At 42.5% G+C, this 15,990-nt stretch overlaps 2 protein-coding genes across 2 annotated transcripts in view; both read right to left on the bottom strand.

The window, feature by feature from the left end:
* The window catches only part of LOC311312959 (uncharacterized protein), a gene marked incomplete at both ends in the record, with an annotated part of 18,929 nt that extends 10,872 nt beyond the window's left edge, over positions 1–8,057 (bottom strand). The window contains 3 exons of the mRNA XM_084442967.1: positions 3,002–3,444; positions 4,545–4,654; positions 7,356–8,057. Of these exons, the coding sequence (XP_084299093.1) occupies positions 3,002–3,444; positions 4,545–4,654; positions 7,356–8,057 (1,255 nt within the window). The remainder of the gene's footprint in view (positions 1–3,001; positions 3,445–4,544; positions 4,655–7,355) is intronic.
* Positions 8,058–11,905: 3,848 nt separating this feature from the next.
* Positions 11,906–12,643, bottom strand: LOC311312960 (microfibril-associated glycoprotein 4-like; the record flags this gene model as incomplete). The annotated part of the gene is made up of 1 exon (XM_084442968.1): positions 11,906–12,643. The coding sequence occupies one exon, from the start codon at positions 12,641–12,643 to the stop codon at positions 11,906–11,908; it is 738 nt and encodes a 245-aa protein (XP_084299094.1).
* Positions 12,644–15,990: the final 3,347 nt, after the last annotated feature.

Below are 15,990 nucleotides of genomic sequence, written 5' to 3' on the forward strand. Positions count from 1 at the left end.
AACACTGTCCCTGACTGGCTCTGACCTGAGGGGGCGGAGTCTCACCCCCACGCCACTATCCACGCCACGGCCCCACAACTCAGCCCCTGAGTGGGCTAGAGACACATGGTCTTCACCAGTGCGAGCGGGTAGGTGGCCCAGATAGGGGTACACTGTCCTCGACCAGCTCTGACCTGAGGGGGCGGAGTCTCACCACCACGCCACTATCTACGCCACGGGCCCCACAACTCAGCCCCTGATTGGGCTAGAGACACATGGTCTTCACCGGTACGGGCGGGTAGGTGGTCCGGAGAGGGGTACACTGTCCTCGACCAGCTCTGACCTGAGGGGGCGGAGTCTCACCACCATGCCACTGTCCACACCACAGACCCCAAAACTCAGCTTCGCCGGTGGGTGCATGGAGATTGCCTGGTCCGTAATAGTTCTAGCAGTAGCTGTTACATACAGCTGCAGCAGCTAGCCCACCTCACATTTTCTCCAGGAAATGTACTTTCTAGTTTAAATTAATGTTTGTCAATTGTTACATTTTTTCTTTTTTTGTTCATGACCCGTTTTAGATTGATATTCTTGTCCTTTGTTGGTTTCACAATTCTGCTATTGTGTTAGTAGAGAGCTTAGTTGGCTGAATCTTAGAGGGTTGGTCTCTCCATCTGTCCAATGCACTCTCTGAATATTAGATATATGGGGTAATGTTGGTTTGTATCGAATGTCAATCCTTCATGTTTCCCTCGTTTGGTTTGTAAGTAGATGTGATGAAAGCAATTATAAAAGTGCTCATGAGCAAGATGAGCATGGGGGTCATAACTGTTCACCTGGGAATCTAGACTGTAGATTTATTTCAGATATGAAGAAAAATAAACGTATTTGTGTTATGAATATAAAACCAATGTTGAATACTGCTGTTTTTGATTTATTTTATTTTTATTTTTTGTACGTTTTAGCAAAGGATTTTGACTGCTGTTCCCGACAAATACTTGAATTTCTTAAAAAAAAAAAAGAACAAAAAAGTGTAGAGTAAAAGTAGTGAATGAATAAAAAAAAGTCTTTGGGGAATATGTTTTGGACTGTTTTTGTTTTTACAGGTGTCACTGCTTTGTTGTTTGTTTGTTGTATTGCCCCTCAAGTAACACTGTTAAAATGTTCTAGCCTACCTGAATAGCTAGTAGGCCCTAGTTCTGATAGTTGATTTTAGATCAACATGTGTAGGCTACGTTGGTTCATTCGTTAGTCTGTAGCCTACAATGGCAATGTAGGTGGCCCACTACTTGCAGGCGCTCGCCACAGTTAATTTTTTTCCGCCATTGGCAATAACAGTTTGGTTTGTAGGCTAGATAAAAACTGCTTTGTGTTTCAGTAAAAGTGTCGTCTATACTACTCGGGCAGCCGTCTACTTTCTAAATCCACAGACTACAGAGATTGAGGAGGTTATTGCTCTTTTGGCGCTTATTGAAAATGTTAGGATTCTCGTTATCAATGTGTTTTGTGTGGGTACAATTGTCATTACAATTGTCATTAGTATAGTCATATTTCACAACACTGATCAGCGAAATTCCGACCTCCGATGCAACTGGAACGCAGCATTTGAATCAATCATCTCATTTGCCATGGTAGTTTTCACAGGAATTTGTTTAGGTCGATGGTGCAGATGGGGACAACATACAGGGTGCACGGACAAGACGGTGCAGAGACAGGATAGTTCAAATGTAAAATACAGCAGGCCTAGTAGTTAGGGCCCGAGCACTGGCGGTGCGAGGCCCTATTGAAATTATAAGGATTATTATTAGGGCCCGAGCACTGGCAGTGCGAGGTGTTTGGTGAAAACTATAATTTTTTGAGAACTTTTGATCACAAAGGTCTTAAGATGAAGCTGACCGAATATGAAGTTGATCGGATGAAATCTGTAGGAGGAGTTCGTTGAAGTATGAGGCATGGAAATGGTAAAAACAAGGACAAAATGGCACATTAAAAGCAAAATGGCTGACTTCCTGTTGGATGTTGGGTATAGATCCAAGAGACATTTTAGTGTCTCGATGAACTACATATGCCCACCGAATTTAGGGGGGACATTAGGTACTGTGAACATTTGTTTGCTAAAATATAAAGAAGTGCAAGGAATACAAATAGCTGTGTGTGTGTGCGTGTGCATATCTGTCATCAAGGTGCCTCCACAGCGAGTGACCGACGCCTCATGTTCAGTTGAATGTAAATGTCTATTCTATACACTTATGCAAATGAATTGTGAATCTCACAAAATACAAACTGACAACGTATCACGCATGAGAATACATTCTTTGCTGACTGATTTTTATTTGAGAGAAAATCAATGTACATATAAAGTTGGATTAGCCTTTGATAACTTGCAGTATATATGATCAGATTATATCTGCAGAACAGCCCTTGGAATTACACATTTCAATTCAACCCTATAGACTGGTATATAATGGGTATAAATGGATGATTAGTAAGATAGTACTGATATTACATAACATCAGAGCAGGGTTAACACCAAATCACTTATCAAGTTAGAATATATTAGTCAAGACCACTCTATATTATTCACATCTACAGCCCTAAGTCACTAGATGCTTTCATAGAATCACAACAGTGAGAAACACATTCCTTCCTTTAAAAAAACACCGTCACCCAGTGGCTTTACAATAAATGGCTTGTTGACTTCTCTCTTGGTGTCAAACATCTAGAATCAAATGGCTTACAGAGATGGTGTGATAATAATCAAGTGTTTGACACCGGTTCGCAGGGAAGGAGACCCAGCATCCATCTCAGGTCTAAGACAATGGTCTGATCTTCATAGAGACAGCTTTCAGCGAGTAATACATACCCCTCCAGGTATACCAGATCATACCAGTTCCATACATATCAGGAGTGTGACCCCACAGATACAGCGCATTGATGTTAGCATTTTGGCACGTTCAATACCAAAAGGCCCCATAATACCAAAAGGCCCCATAACACGAAGTTGCACAATTCTTGGTCGGGTCACCGTCCTGGTCTTTGTCAAAGGTGGTAAATCTCTGTCCGTTATGGTAACTGAGTGAGTCTCCCGCTCCCCCGTTGATGAATCCCGTGACGTTCAGCTTGTAGCCGTCTGCCTCTGAGCCCACAGAGAAGTGGGAGTACTGAGCAGACACCTTGTGTCCCTCAAAGTCCTCCATGCCCACCCTCAGCTCGTGAGCTCTGTTCACGGTGAGGAGGTGCATGGCATCCAGTCCGAGCCAGTACTCTCCATTTGCATCTCCAAAGCCAGCTTTGTACTGCTCCCAGGGTCTGTAGAAGTTGACGCAACCGTCCATTCTCCTCTGGATGACGGTCCACCTTCCTCCATCTGTGTCCATGTCACAGTAGGCCTGGACTGGAGCAAGCGCAGGGTAGATGGTGAACACAGCACTGGCTTTTGAGACGGTCTTGTAGATTTCTACACAGTCCCTGACCAAAGAGACGTCACAGCGAGGTTCAGAGTGGACTGATGTCGCCAACAGCAGAACTGTGAAGGCCAGAGTTATCATTCTGAAGTGTTGAAGTTTCAGCTCTCAGAGCTGATCAGGTGGCTGAGGAATGTCTCAGTGTGCGCAGGGTCTCCAGGCTCAAATGTTTAATGAGTTTTGGGAAGACTTATGGGAGCCTTCAATACTGTTACAGACACGCACGTGATCACTGTGGAAGAACCAGTTCAGAGTGACATTCTGAATGTTGTCCTGACTAAGAATGCTTCAATGTAATCTACTGTAAATCATCAGTAGTGTCATCTGAAATATGTTGTCTTACCTGCCACCCTGCCGCTTGGACAGGTAAACATGGACTGCCACCACTACCAGACCTTTGAAAAGTAACAATACCAACCAAACACACATCAAAACAGTGTTGTGGTTATATGAAATCATCTATTGACTTAGGGCTAGTAGTGTAGGTGTTGTGAATGATAGACGTCTTGACTATATGTTGCTAAATCGAGATGGTTGATTATTTTGCTATTACTTGCCTTGATGGGGCCGGGGAGTCAAGTGAGGATTATGTTCTTTGACTTCTCGAGCGCTTTCAACACCATCCAGCCTCTGCTACTCAGAGAGAAGCTTGGACAGATGGGAGTGGATCCCGCCTGCGTATCACGGCCTACCTGACGGGAAGACCACAGCCCAGCAAACACGCAACGTCAGGGAGACGTTCAGATCATGTCTTAATAACGTCCGTCGGTCCATAACCCCATTTGTACGTCTGCTGGACCCCTCAATATTCAAACGTCTGGCTTGGACCCCTCTAAGACGTCTGTGGACGTGCAAAACGGGTCCAATATCTGGACGTTAAAAAAAAACATTCATTCTGGCTCCTAATTGGATGTCTTTGGACGTCCGAATAAGACAAAAAAGACGTCTTTTAGACGTGTCTTTGCTCAGTGGGAGTTCGTCAGGTTGGGGAGATGCGTCTCTGGAACGGTGGCGAGTAGCACTGGTGCTCCGCAGTGGACTGTGCTGGCTCCTTACCTGTTCACCTTGTACACATCGGACCACAAGTACAACTCAGAGTCCTACCAGATCCAGAAGTACTCTGATGACACAGCTATTGTGGCGTGTGTGAGGAAGGGACAGGAGGCAGAGTACAGGAACCTTGTGGGATCTGGTGTGAGAGGAACGGCCTTCTCCTGAACACCAAGAAGACGAGGGAGATGGTCGTAAAACTGGGTTGTGGATCTTAGCCAAGCAGTCTGTTCTCCACTAGATGGTTTTGCTATCATGAACAGTGACCATGACTGTTTCCTTCTGGCTGAAGGTAGAAGTTTTCTTCAGCCCCAGCAATACGTTCAAATGATTTGACCTTCGAACCTTATTGTTAAATTAACCTGACTCATAGCTATGTTTAGAGGGAACTTCTACCTGCACCATTCTACCACTAGATGGTGCTAATGTACCTGTGGGTAATGAGGCCCGTCAGAATGTGCATTGTACAGTATCTGCATGTGCATATCTGTGCATGTTTATGATCCGGGAGGAAGTGGATTTGAATGCTGTGCAGTGGGAGAAGACAGTCCTGATTTTATTTAACTCAATGTTTGTCAATTGTTACATTTTTTCTTTTTTAGTTCATGACCCGTTTTAGATTGATATTCTTGTCCTTTGTTGGTTTCACAATTCTGCTATTGTGTTAGTAGAGAGCTTAGTTGGCTGAATCTTAGAGGGTTGGTCTCTCCATCTGTCCAATGCACTCTCTGAATATTAGATATATGGGGTAATGTTGGTTTGTATCGAATGTCAATCCTTCATGTTTCCCTCGTTTGGTTTGTAAGTAGATGTGATGAAAGCAATTATAAAAGTGCTCATGAGCAAGATGAGCATGGGGGTCATAACTGTTCACCTGCTAATCTAGACAGTAGATTAATTTCAGATATGAAGAAAAAAAAACGTATTTGTGTATGAATATAAAACCAATGTTGAATACTGCTGTTTTTGATTTATTTTATTTTTTATTTTTTGTATGTTTTAGCAAAGAATTTTGACTGCTGTTCCCGACAAATACTTTAATTTCTTAAAAAAAAAAGAAAAAAAAAAGTGTAGAGTAAAAGAAGTTAATGAATAAAAAAAAGTATTTGGGGAATATGTTTTGGACTGTTTTTGTTTTTACAGGTGTCACTGCTTTGTTGTTTGTTTGTTGTATTGCCCCTCTAGTAACACTGTTAAAATGTTCTAGCCTACCTGAATAGCTAGTAGGCCCTAGTTCTGATAGTTGACTTTAGATCAACATGTGTAGGCTACGTTGGTTCATTCGTTAGTCTGTAGCCTACAATGGCAATGTAGGTGGCCCACTACTTGGAGGCGCTCGCCACAGTTAATTTTTTTCCGCCATTGGCAATAACATTTTGGTTTGTAGGCTAGATAAAAACTGCTTTGTGTTTCAGTAAAAGTGTCGTCTATGCTACTCGGGCACCCGTCTACTTTCTAAATCCACAGACTACAGAGATTGAGGAGGTTATTGCTCTTTTGGCGCTCATTGAAAATGTTAGGATTCTCGTTATCAATGTGTTTTGTGTGGGTACAATTGTCATTAGTATAGTCATATTTCACAACACTGATCAGCGAAATTCCGACCTCCGATGCAACTGGAACGCAGCATTTGAATCAATCATCTCATTTGCCATGGTAGTTTTTACAGGAATTTGTTTAGGTCGATGGTGCAGATGGGGACAACATACAGGGTGCACGGACAAGACGGTGCAGAGACAGGATAGTTCAAATGTAAAATACAGCAGGCCTACTAGTTAGGGCCCGAGCACTGGCGGTGCGAGGCCCTATTGAAATTGTAAGGATTATTATTAGGGCCCGAGCACTGGTAGTGTGAGGTGTTTGGTGAAAACTATAATTTTTTTAGAACTTTTGATCACAAAGGTCTTAAGATGAAGCTAAACAAATATGAAGTTGATCGGATGAAATCTGTAGGAGGAGTTCGTTGAAGTATGAGGCATGGAAATGGTAAAAACAAGGACAAAATTGCACATTAAAAGCAAAATGGCTGACTTCCTGATGGATGTTGGGTATAGTTCCAAGAGACATTTTAGTGTCTCGATGAACTACATATGCCCACCGAATTTAGGGGGGACATTAGGTACTGTGAACATTTGTTTGCTAAAATATAAAGAAGTGCAAGGAATACAAATAGCTGTGTGTGTGTGCGTGTGCATATCTGTCATCAAGGTGCCTCCACAGCGAGGGACCGACGCCTCATGTTCAGTTGAATGTAAATGTCTATTCTATACACTTATGCAAATGAGTTGTGAATCTCACAAAATACAAACTGACAACGTATCACGCATGAGAATGCATTCTTTGCTGACTGATTTTTATTTGAGAGAAAATCAATGTACATATAAAGTTGGATTAGCCTTTGATAACTTGCAGTATATATGATCAGATTATATCTGCAGAACAGCCCTTGGAATTACACATTTCAATTTAACCCTATAGACTGGTATATAATGGGTATAAATGGATGATTAGTAAGATAGTTCTGATATTACATAACTTCAGAGCAGGGTTAACACCAAATCACTTATCAAATTAGAATATATTAGTCAAGACCACTCTATATTATTCACAACATCTACAGTACTAGCCCTTAGTCATTAGATGCTTTCATAGAATCACAACACTGAGAAACACATTCCTTCCTCTAAAAAAAAGCACTGTCACCCAGTGGCTTTACAATAAATGGCTTGTTGAGTTCTCTCTTGGTGTCAAACATCTAGAATCAAATGACTTACAGAGATGGTGTGATAATAATCAAGTGTTTGACACTGGTTCGCAGGGAAGGAGACCCAGCATCCATGTAGGTAGGCACTAGTGTATATGCACTAGTCTGATCTTCATGTTGACGGCTTTCAGAGAGTAATGCATACCCTTCCAAGTATCCCAGATTATACCAGTTCCAAATCTATCAGTGTGACCCCACAGATACAGCCCATTGATGTTAGCAAGATGGCATTTTAAATACCAAAAGGCCCCATAAAACACAGTTGCACAATTCTTGCTGTGGTCCTGGTCTTTGTCGAAGGTGCTAAATTTCTGTCCGTTATGGTAACTGAGGGAGTCTCCCGCTCCCCCGTTGGTGAATCCCGTGACGTTCAGCTTGTAGCCGTCTGCCTCTGAGCCCACAGAGAAGTGGGAGTACTGAGCAGACACCTTGTTTCCCTCAAAGTCCTCCATGTCCACCCTCAGCTCGTGAGCTCTGTTCACTGTGAGGAGGTGCATGGCATCCAGTCCGAGCCAGTACTCTCCATTTGCATCTCCAAAGCCAGCTTTGTACTGCTCCCAGGGTCTGTAGAAGTTGACACTACCGTCCATTCTCCTCTGGATGACGGTCCACCTTCCTCCATCTGTGTCCATGTCACAGTAGGCCTGGACTGGAGCAAGCGCAGGGTAGATGGTGAACACAGCACTGGCTTTTGAGACGGTCTTGTAGATTTCTTCACAGTCCCTGACCAAAGAGACGTCACAGCGAGGTTCAGAGTGGACTGATGTCGCCAACAGCAGAACTGTGAAGGCCAGAGTTATCATTCTGAAGTGTTGAAGTTTCAGCTCTCAGATCTGATCAGGTGGCTGAGGAATGTCTCAGTGTGCGCAGGGTCTCCAGGCTCAAATGTTTTATGAGTTATAAATATTTATGGGAGCCTTAAACACTGTTACTTTCACTTGATCACTTGAAGAACCAGTTCAGAGTGACATTCTGAATGTTCTCCTGACTAAGAATGCTTCACGGGAATCTACTGTTAATCAAAAGTAGTGTCATCTGAAATATGTTGTCTTACCTGCCACCCTGCCGCTTGGACAGGTAAACATGGACTGCCACCACTACCAGACCTTTGAAAAGTAACAATACCAACCAAACACACATCAAAACAGTGTTGTGGTTATATGAAATCATCTATTGACTTAGGGCTAGTAGTGTAGGTGTTGTGAATGATAGTCGTATTGACTATACGTTGCTAAATCGAGATGGTTGATTATTTTGCTATTACTTGCCTTGATGGGGCCGGGGAGTCAAGTGAGGATTATGTTCTTTGACTTCTCGAGCGCTTTCAACACCATCCAGCCTCTGCTACTCAGAGAGAAGCTTGGACAGATGGGAGTGGATCCCACCTGTGTATCCTGGATCACGGACTACCTGACGGGAAGACCACAGCCCAGCAAACACGCAACGTCAGGGAGACGTTCAGATCATGTCTTAATAACGTCCGTCGGTCCATAACCCCATTTGTACGTCTGCTGGACCCCTCAATATTCAAACGTCTAGCTTGGACCCCTCTAAGACGTCTGTGGACGTGCAAAACGGGTCCAATATCTGAACGTAAAAAAAAAACATTCATTCTGGCTCCTAATTGGATGTCTTTGGACGTCCGAAAAAGACAAAAAAGACGTCTAAAAGACGTCTTTTAGACGTGTCTTTGCTCAGTGGGAGTTCGTCAGGTTGGGGAGCTGCGTCTCTGGAACGGTGGCGAGTAGCACTGGTGCTCCGCAGTGGACTGTGCTGGCTCCTTACCTGTTCACCTTGTACACATCGGACCACAAGTACAACTCAGAGTCCTACCAGATCCAGAAGTACTCTGATGACACAGCTATTGTGGCGTGTGTGAGGAAGGGACAGGAGGCGGAGTACAGGAACCTTGTGGGATCTGGTGTGAGAGGAACGGTCTTCTCCTGAAAACCAAGAAGACGAGGGAGATGGTCGTAAAACTGGGTTGTGGATCTTAGCCAAGCAGTCTGTTCTCCACTAGATGGTTTTGCTATCATGAACAGTGACCATGACTGTTTCCTTCTGGCTGAAGGTAGAAGTTTTCTTCAGCCCCAGCAATACGTTCAAATGATTTGACCTTCGAACCTTATTGTTAAATTAACCTGACTCATAGCTATGTTTAGAGGGAACTTCTACCTGCACCATTCTACCACTAGATGGTGCTAATGTACCTGTGGGTAATGAGGCCCGTCAGAATGTGCATTGTACAGTATCTGCATGTGCATATCTGTGCATGTTTATGATCCGGGAGGAAGTGGATTTGAATGCTGTGCAGTGGGAGAAGACAGTCCTGATTTTATTTAACTTAATGTTTGTCAATTGTTACTTTTTTTTTTTTTTTAGTTCATGACCCGTTTTAGATTGATATTCTTGTCCTTTGTTGGTTTCACAATTCTGCTATTGTTTTAGTAGAGAGCTTAGTTGGCTGAATCTTAGAGGGTTGGTCTCTCCATCTGTCCAATGCACTCTCTGAATATTAGATATATGGGGTAATGTTGGTTTGTATCGAATGTCAATCCTTCATGTTTCCCTCGTTTGGTTTGTAAGTAGATGTGATGAAAGCAATTATAAAAGTGCTCATGAGCAAGATGAGCATGGGGGTCATAACTGTTCACCTGCTAATCTAGACAGTAGATTAATTTCAGATATGAAGAAAAAAAAACGTATTTGTGTATGAATATAAAACCAATGTTGAATACTGCTGTTTTTGATTTATTTTATTTTTTATTTTTTGTATGTTTTAGCAAAGAATTTTGACTGCTGTTCCCGACAAATACTTGAATTTCTTAAAAAGAAAAAAAGAAAAAAAAAGTGTAGAGTAAAAGTAGTGAATGAATAAAAAAAAGTCTTTGGGGAATATGTTTTGGACTGTTTTTGTTTTTACAGGTGTCACTGCTTTGTTGTTTGTTTGTTGTATTGCCCCTCTAGTAACACTGTTAAAATGTTCTAGCCTACCTGAATAGCTAGTAGGCCCTAGTTCTGATAGTTGACTTTAGATCAACATGTGTAGGCTACGTTGGTTCATTCGTTAGTCTGTAGCCTACAATGGCAATGTAGGTGGCCCACTACTTGGAGGCGCTCGCCACAGTTAATTTTTTTCTACCATTGGCAATAACATTTTGGTTTGTAGACTAGATAAAAACTGCTTTGTGTTTCAGTAAAAGTGTCGTCTATGCCACTCGGGCACCCGTCTACTTTCTAAATCCACAGACTACAGAGATTGAGGAGGTTATTGCTCTTTTGGCGCTTATTGAAAATGTTAGGATTCTCGTTATCAATGTGTGTGTGTGTGTGTGTGTGTGTGGGTACAATTGTCATTACAATTGTCATTAGTATAGTCGTTATATTTCACAACACTGATCAGCGAAATTCCGACCTCCGATACAAATGGAACACAGCATTTGAATCAATCATCTCATTTGCCATGGTAGTTTTCACAGGAATTTGTTTAGGTCGATGGTGCAGATGGGGACAACATACAGGGTGCACGGACAAGACGGTGCAGAGACAGGATAGTTCAAATGTAAAATACAGCAGGCCTACTAGTTAGGGCCCGAGCACTGGCGGTGCGAGGCCCTATTGAAATTGTAAGGATTATTATTAGGGCCCGAGCACTGGCAGTGCGAGGTGTTTTGCTGAAAACTAAAATTTTTTGAGAACTTTTGATCACAAAGGTCTTAAGATGAAGCTGACCGAATATGAAGTTGATCGGATGAAATCTGTAGGAGGAGTTCGTTGAAGTATGAGGCATGGAAATGGTAAAAACAAGGACAAAATGGCACATTAAAAGCAAAATGGCTGACTTCCTGTTGGATGTTGGGTATAGTTCCAAGAGACATTTTAGTGTCTCGATGAACTACATATGCCCACCGAATTTAGGGGGGACATTAGGTACTGTGAACATTTGTTTGCTAAAATATAAAGAAGTGCAAGGAATACAAATAGCTGTGTGTGTGTGCGTGTGCATATCTGTATTCAAGGTGCCTCCACAGCGAGTGACCGACGCCTCATGTTCAGTTGAATGTAAATGTCTATTCTATACACTTATGCAAATGAATTGTGAATCTCACAAAATACAAACTGACAACGTATCACGCATGAGAATGCATTCTTTGCTGACTGATTTTATTTGAGAGAAAATCAATGTACATATAAAGTTGGATTAGCCTTTGATAACTTGCAGTATATATGATCAGATTATATCTGCAGAACAGCCCTTGGAATTACACATTTCAATTTAACCCTATAGACTGGTATATAATGGGTATAAATGGATGATTAGTAAGATAGTACTGATATTACATAACTTCAGAGCAGGGTTAACACCAAATCACTTATCAAGTTAGAATATATTAGTCAAGACCACTCTATATTATTCACATCTACAGTACTAGCCCTAAGTCACTAGATGCTTTCATAGAATCACAACAGTGAGAAACACATTCCTTCCTTTAAAAAAACACCGTCACCCAGTGGCTTTACAATAAATGGCTTGTTGAGTTCTCTCTTGGTGTGAAACATCTAGAATCAAATGGCTTACAGAGATGGTGTGATAATAATCAAGTGTTTGACACCGGTTCGAAGGGAAAGAGACCCAGCATCCATCTCAGGTCTAAGACAATGGTCTGATCTTCATAGAGACAGCTTTCAGCGAGTAATACATACCCCTCCAGGTATACCAGATCATACCAGTTCCATACATATCAGGAGTGTGACCCCACAGATACAGCGCATTGATGTTAGCATTATGGCACGTTGAATACCAAAAGGCCCCATAATACCAAAAGGCCCCATAACACGAAGTTGCACAATTCTTGGTCGGGTCACCGTCCTGGTCTTTGTCAAAGGTGGTAAATCTCTGTCCGTTATGGTAACTGAGTGAGTCTCCCGCTCCCCCGTTGGTGAATCCCGTGACGTTCAGCTTGTAGCCGTCTGCCTCTGAGCCCACAGAGAAGTGGGAGTACTGAGCAGACACCTTGTGTCCCTCAAAGTCCTCCATGCCCACCCTCAGCTCGTGAGCTCTGTTCACGGTGAGGAGGTGCATGGCATCCAGTCCGAGCCAGTACTCTCCATTTGCATCTCCAAAGCCAGCTTTGTACTGCTCCCAGGGTCTGTAGAAGTTGACGCTACCGTCCATTCTCCTCTGGATGACGGTCCACCTTCCTCCATCTGTGTCCATGTCACAGTAGGCCTGGACTGGAGCAAGCGCAGGGTAGATGGTGAACACAGCACTGGCTTTTGAGACGGTCTTGTAGATTTCTTCACAGTCCCTGACCAAAGAGACGTCACAGCGAGGTTCAGAGTGGACTGATGTCGCCAACAGCAGAACTGTGAAGGCCAGAGTTATCATTCTGAAGTGTTGAAGTTTCAGCTCTCAGATCTGATCAGGTGGCTGAGGAATGTCTCAGTGTGCGCAGGGTCTCCAGGCTCAAATGTTTTATGAGTTATAAAGATTTATGGGAGCCTTAAACACTGTTACTTTCACTTGATCACTTGAAGAACCAGTTCAGAGTGACATTCTGAATGTTCTCCTGACTAAGAATGCTTCACAGGAATCTACTGTTAATCAAAAGTAGTGTCATCTGAAATATGTTGTCTTACCTGCCACCCTGCCGCTTGGACAGGTAAACATGGACTGCCACCACTACCAGACCTTTGAAAAGTAACAATACCAACCAAACACACATCAAAACAGTGTTGTGGTTATATGAAATCATCTATTGACTTAGGGCTAGTAGTGTAGGTGTTGTGAATGATAGTCGTCTTGACTATATGTTGCTAAATCGAGATGGTTGATTATTTTGCTATTACTTGCCTTGATGGGGCCGGGGAGTCAAGTGAGGATTATGTTCTTTGACTTCTCGAGCGCTTTCAACCAAGGCTCCGAACCGGTTCAAGGAACGGAAACGAAAAACGAAAACGAACGGTATTTTACGAGGAACAGAAACAGGAACGAAAACGAAATGGTCTTTAATTGTTCCAGAACAGAAACGTTAATTTGAAATCTTTAAAACCGGTTAATAACGTTATTTTTTCGTTCTTTGTAGTAGGCCTATATAACTTAAAAATAATTGTAAAAAAGAAGAAAGCTGAGCCTTTTATGGCCGAATAGGCTAAATTAAATTAATAAAATTTGTAGCCTACATCTTGTCCTGTTTTTGTACTGTAGCCTAGGCCCCTAAATCTGTTATTTCACAGTCAGGATCTTAAATGCTTGCTTAGCGAAATGAAGAGATTTAGATAGGCTATTACAACAACACACAACATGCATAGCCTAGTTCCGACTAGCAGCGACTATTTTCATTGATGACTAGACGATGGTTTTGTAACCGATTACATGACTAGTCTAAAAACAGGATTCCCAAGTTTCTACAACAAGTGCTATTTAGAAAAATTGAGGATGTTTCTCAAACTCTGCAAGCTAAGATGCATGACTATTCTTGATGTTTCCCAACCACTCAGCGGCAGCCAATTTTCACGCGTTGCGCAGGGCTGTCACACACTCAGTGGCGATTTTACATTAGGGGCAGGTGGGGCAGTGCCCCACCAGAGGTGGCGCTGTTGTGCAAGATGCATCTTAGCCTACAACTGTGTTTCGGAAAAATCTAATTTATAATTAATACAAAATAGTGATTCAGTGGTTAAAATAGCATGTATAAATATAATAAACCTGACTGACACTATGTATAGTGCTGTTTTGCAGTAATTCCCTTTGTATGAGTGTGTCACAGACAGCTCTGACTCGGCAGAGGGGCACCGAAGCGTTCTCCCCTACTGTTGCTATAGCGACAATGTGAGCGTGGTCGGGAGTAATGTGAAAAAATATCACGCAGATTTCATTGGGTGGAGGGGCAGAAAAGTCTCTGCCCCAACGAAATCTACCTGGCAACAGGTTTAGCCAGGGAATAATGAAACAACGTTGATCAAAGTTGAACTACTGGGTCACCGTCATTGTCGATGTCGATCTACGTTAGCCAATGCTGCTAGCTAAAGTTTTGTAGAGATTTAAAGTGTTTTCAGGTGCAACAAAAATGAATAGTGTAGATTATTTGTTGAATGTGCGGTTTAGTACATTGAAACTGGAAGAGAAACTGGAAATAAAACGTTTAGGGCCACACCGACCAGAAGAATTGGTGCTGCTTCGGGAACTTAAAACATTCGCAAGAAACACAATGGGACAACAGCGACTGAACGCCCTGGCTATGCTTTCCATTGAAAACCCGTTCATCCAGGGACAAATTGACTTCAACAGTAAAGTCATCGAGAGGTTTGCGCACGCAAAGAACCGCCGCGCTACCTTCCTATTCAAGTGAGCTGCATTGGTGAGTTCATCTTTGTGCGTGAGTGTGTGCGCGCGCGCGCATATCGGTTCGTATGGCGATTCTGTTGCACCTCTGATAGCATAGTTTGTTGGACATGATGACTAATGTGGACAGTGCGCCGTCACTGTAGTAGACTATTTGGCTGTGATATGTGGAGTACTAGGTTATGCGTAGTGCCCAGGTCTGATGGGCGCACTTGTCACTTTCAGAACCCTGGACCGGGCATGCGCTCTCTTATGGGTCTAATTAGCCTACTCTGCGTGTGTTAATGTGTCGTTATCTTTGTGTGTTGTAGCCTCTGCTCTGATGTACCTACCGTAGACTAATTGGCTACCTTTAGTTCTTGTGATGGTGACGTAATATAAAACTGCCCCTCCAGAAATGCCATGCTAAAATCGCCACTGCACACACTCTCCTTTGTTTTCCAGTGCAAAACAGTAGTTAAGCCCGTCCTTACAGCTTTTTACTTAGCAAAGATATCAATGTGATTTATTTTGTTTAATTGAAGAAGAGTAGGCTAGCCTATAGCCTGTAATGTTTCAGTAGGCTAAAACTAGATTTCACATAAAGACCGCGGATGTCAGAGAGGGCAATAACGTTCGAAGGCAAATATATTCCAACATTGGTCCACAAAGAATGATGCAAATAAAGTGAAAGAAATAATAGCCTACTGTGCAAATATAATGTTTTGTATGGACCTGCCTACTGTGCAAATATAATGTTTTATATGGACCTGCGTGTCTGCAATAAAGTTCCTCTATCTTTAACCAACATTAAGCGGAAGCCAATTTTCACTCGTTGCGCATCTCGCTCCAAGTATGGTTTGGCTATTTAAAACACGGAGTAGAGTTGCTTGGATGTATACTAGTATGCATAAACCTATGTTTTGCGAATTTAATGGTCTGCCTCCTTCAGAGTTCAACTCGGCAATTAGGCTGTGAAAGCGAGCGCGCCTCTTGGAATCTAGTCATAGCCTATTGTTGCAAAGATTTCTGTCACGTCTTGACTTTCACAAACCAAATGATTAGGCTACATTAATTAATATGAGCACACTTTAGTGACAATGTGCCGTGCAACCCTGATCATTGAATAGCATAAGTTAAATTACTATAATATTAAAGACCGCGGATGTCAGACGATAGGCTACGTATTACGCGTAGGCCTAGAGGCGCCAAATCCGGAGCTCCCATACAAAAGGAACGCAGCATAAACAATAGGGATTGTGCAGATGAATGAATGAGGTGACTAATTATTTATAAATAACATAAAACATTACAAAACGAAATAAAAACAAACAATAGGCCTACAGGCGCAGAATAAAATATCTTGCAGCAACAGTAGGACAAGAAAATATTTGTACAAGAAATACTGTAGG

Source organism: Borostomias antarcticus (genome assembly GCF_949987555.1).
Source record: "Borostomias antarcticus genome assembly, chromosome: 9".
Lineage (NCBI taxonomy): Eukaryota > Metazoa > Chordata > Actinopteri > Stomiiformes > Stomiidae > Borostomias > Borostomias antarcticus.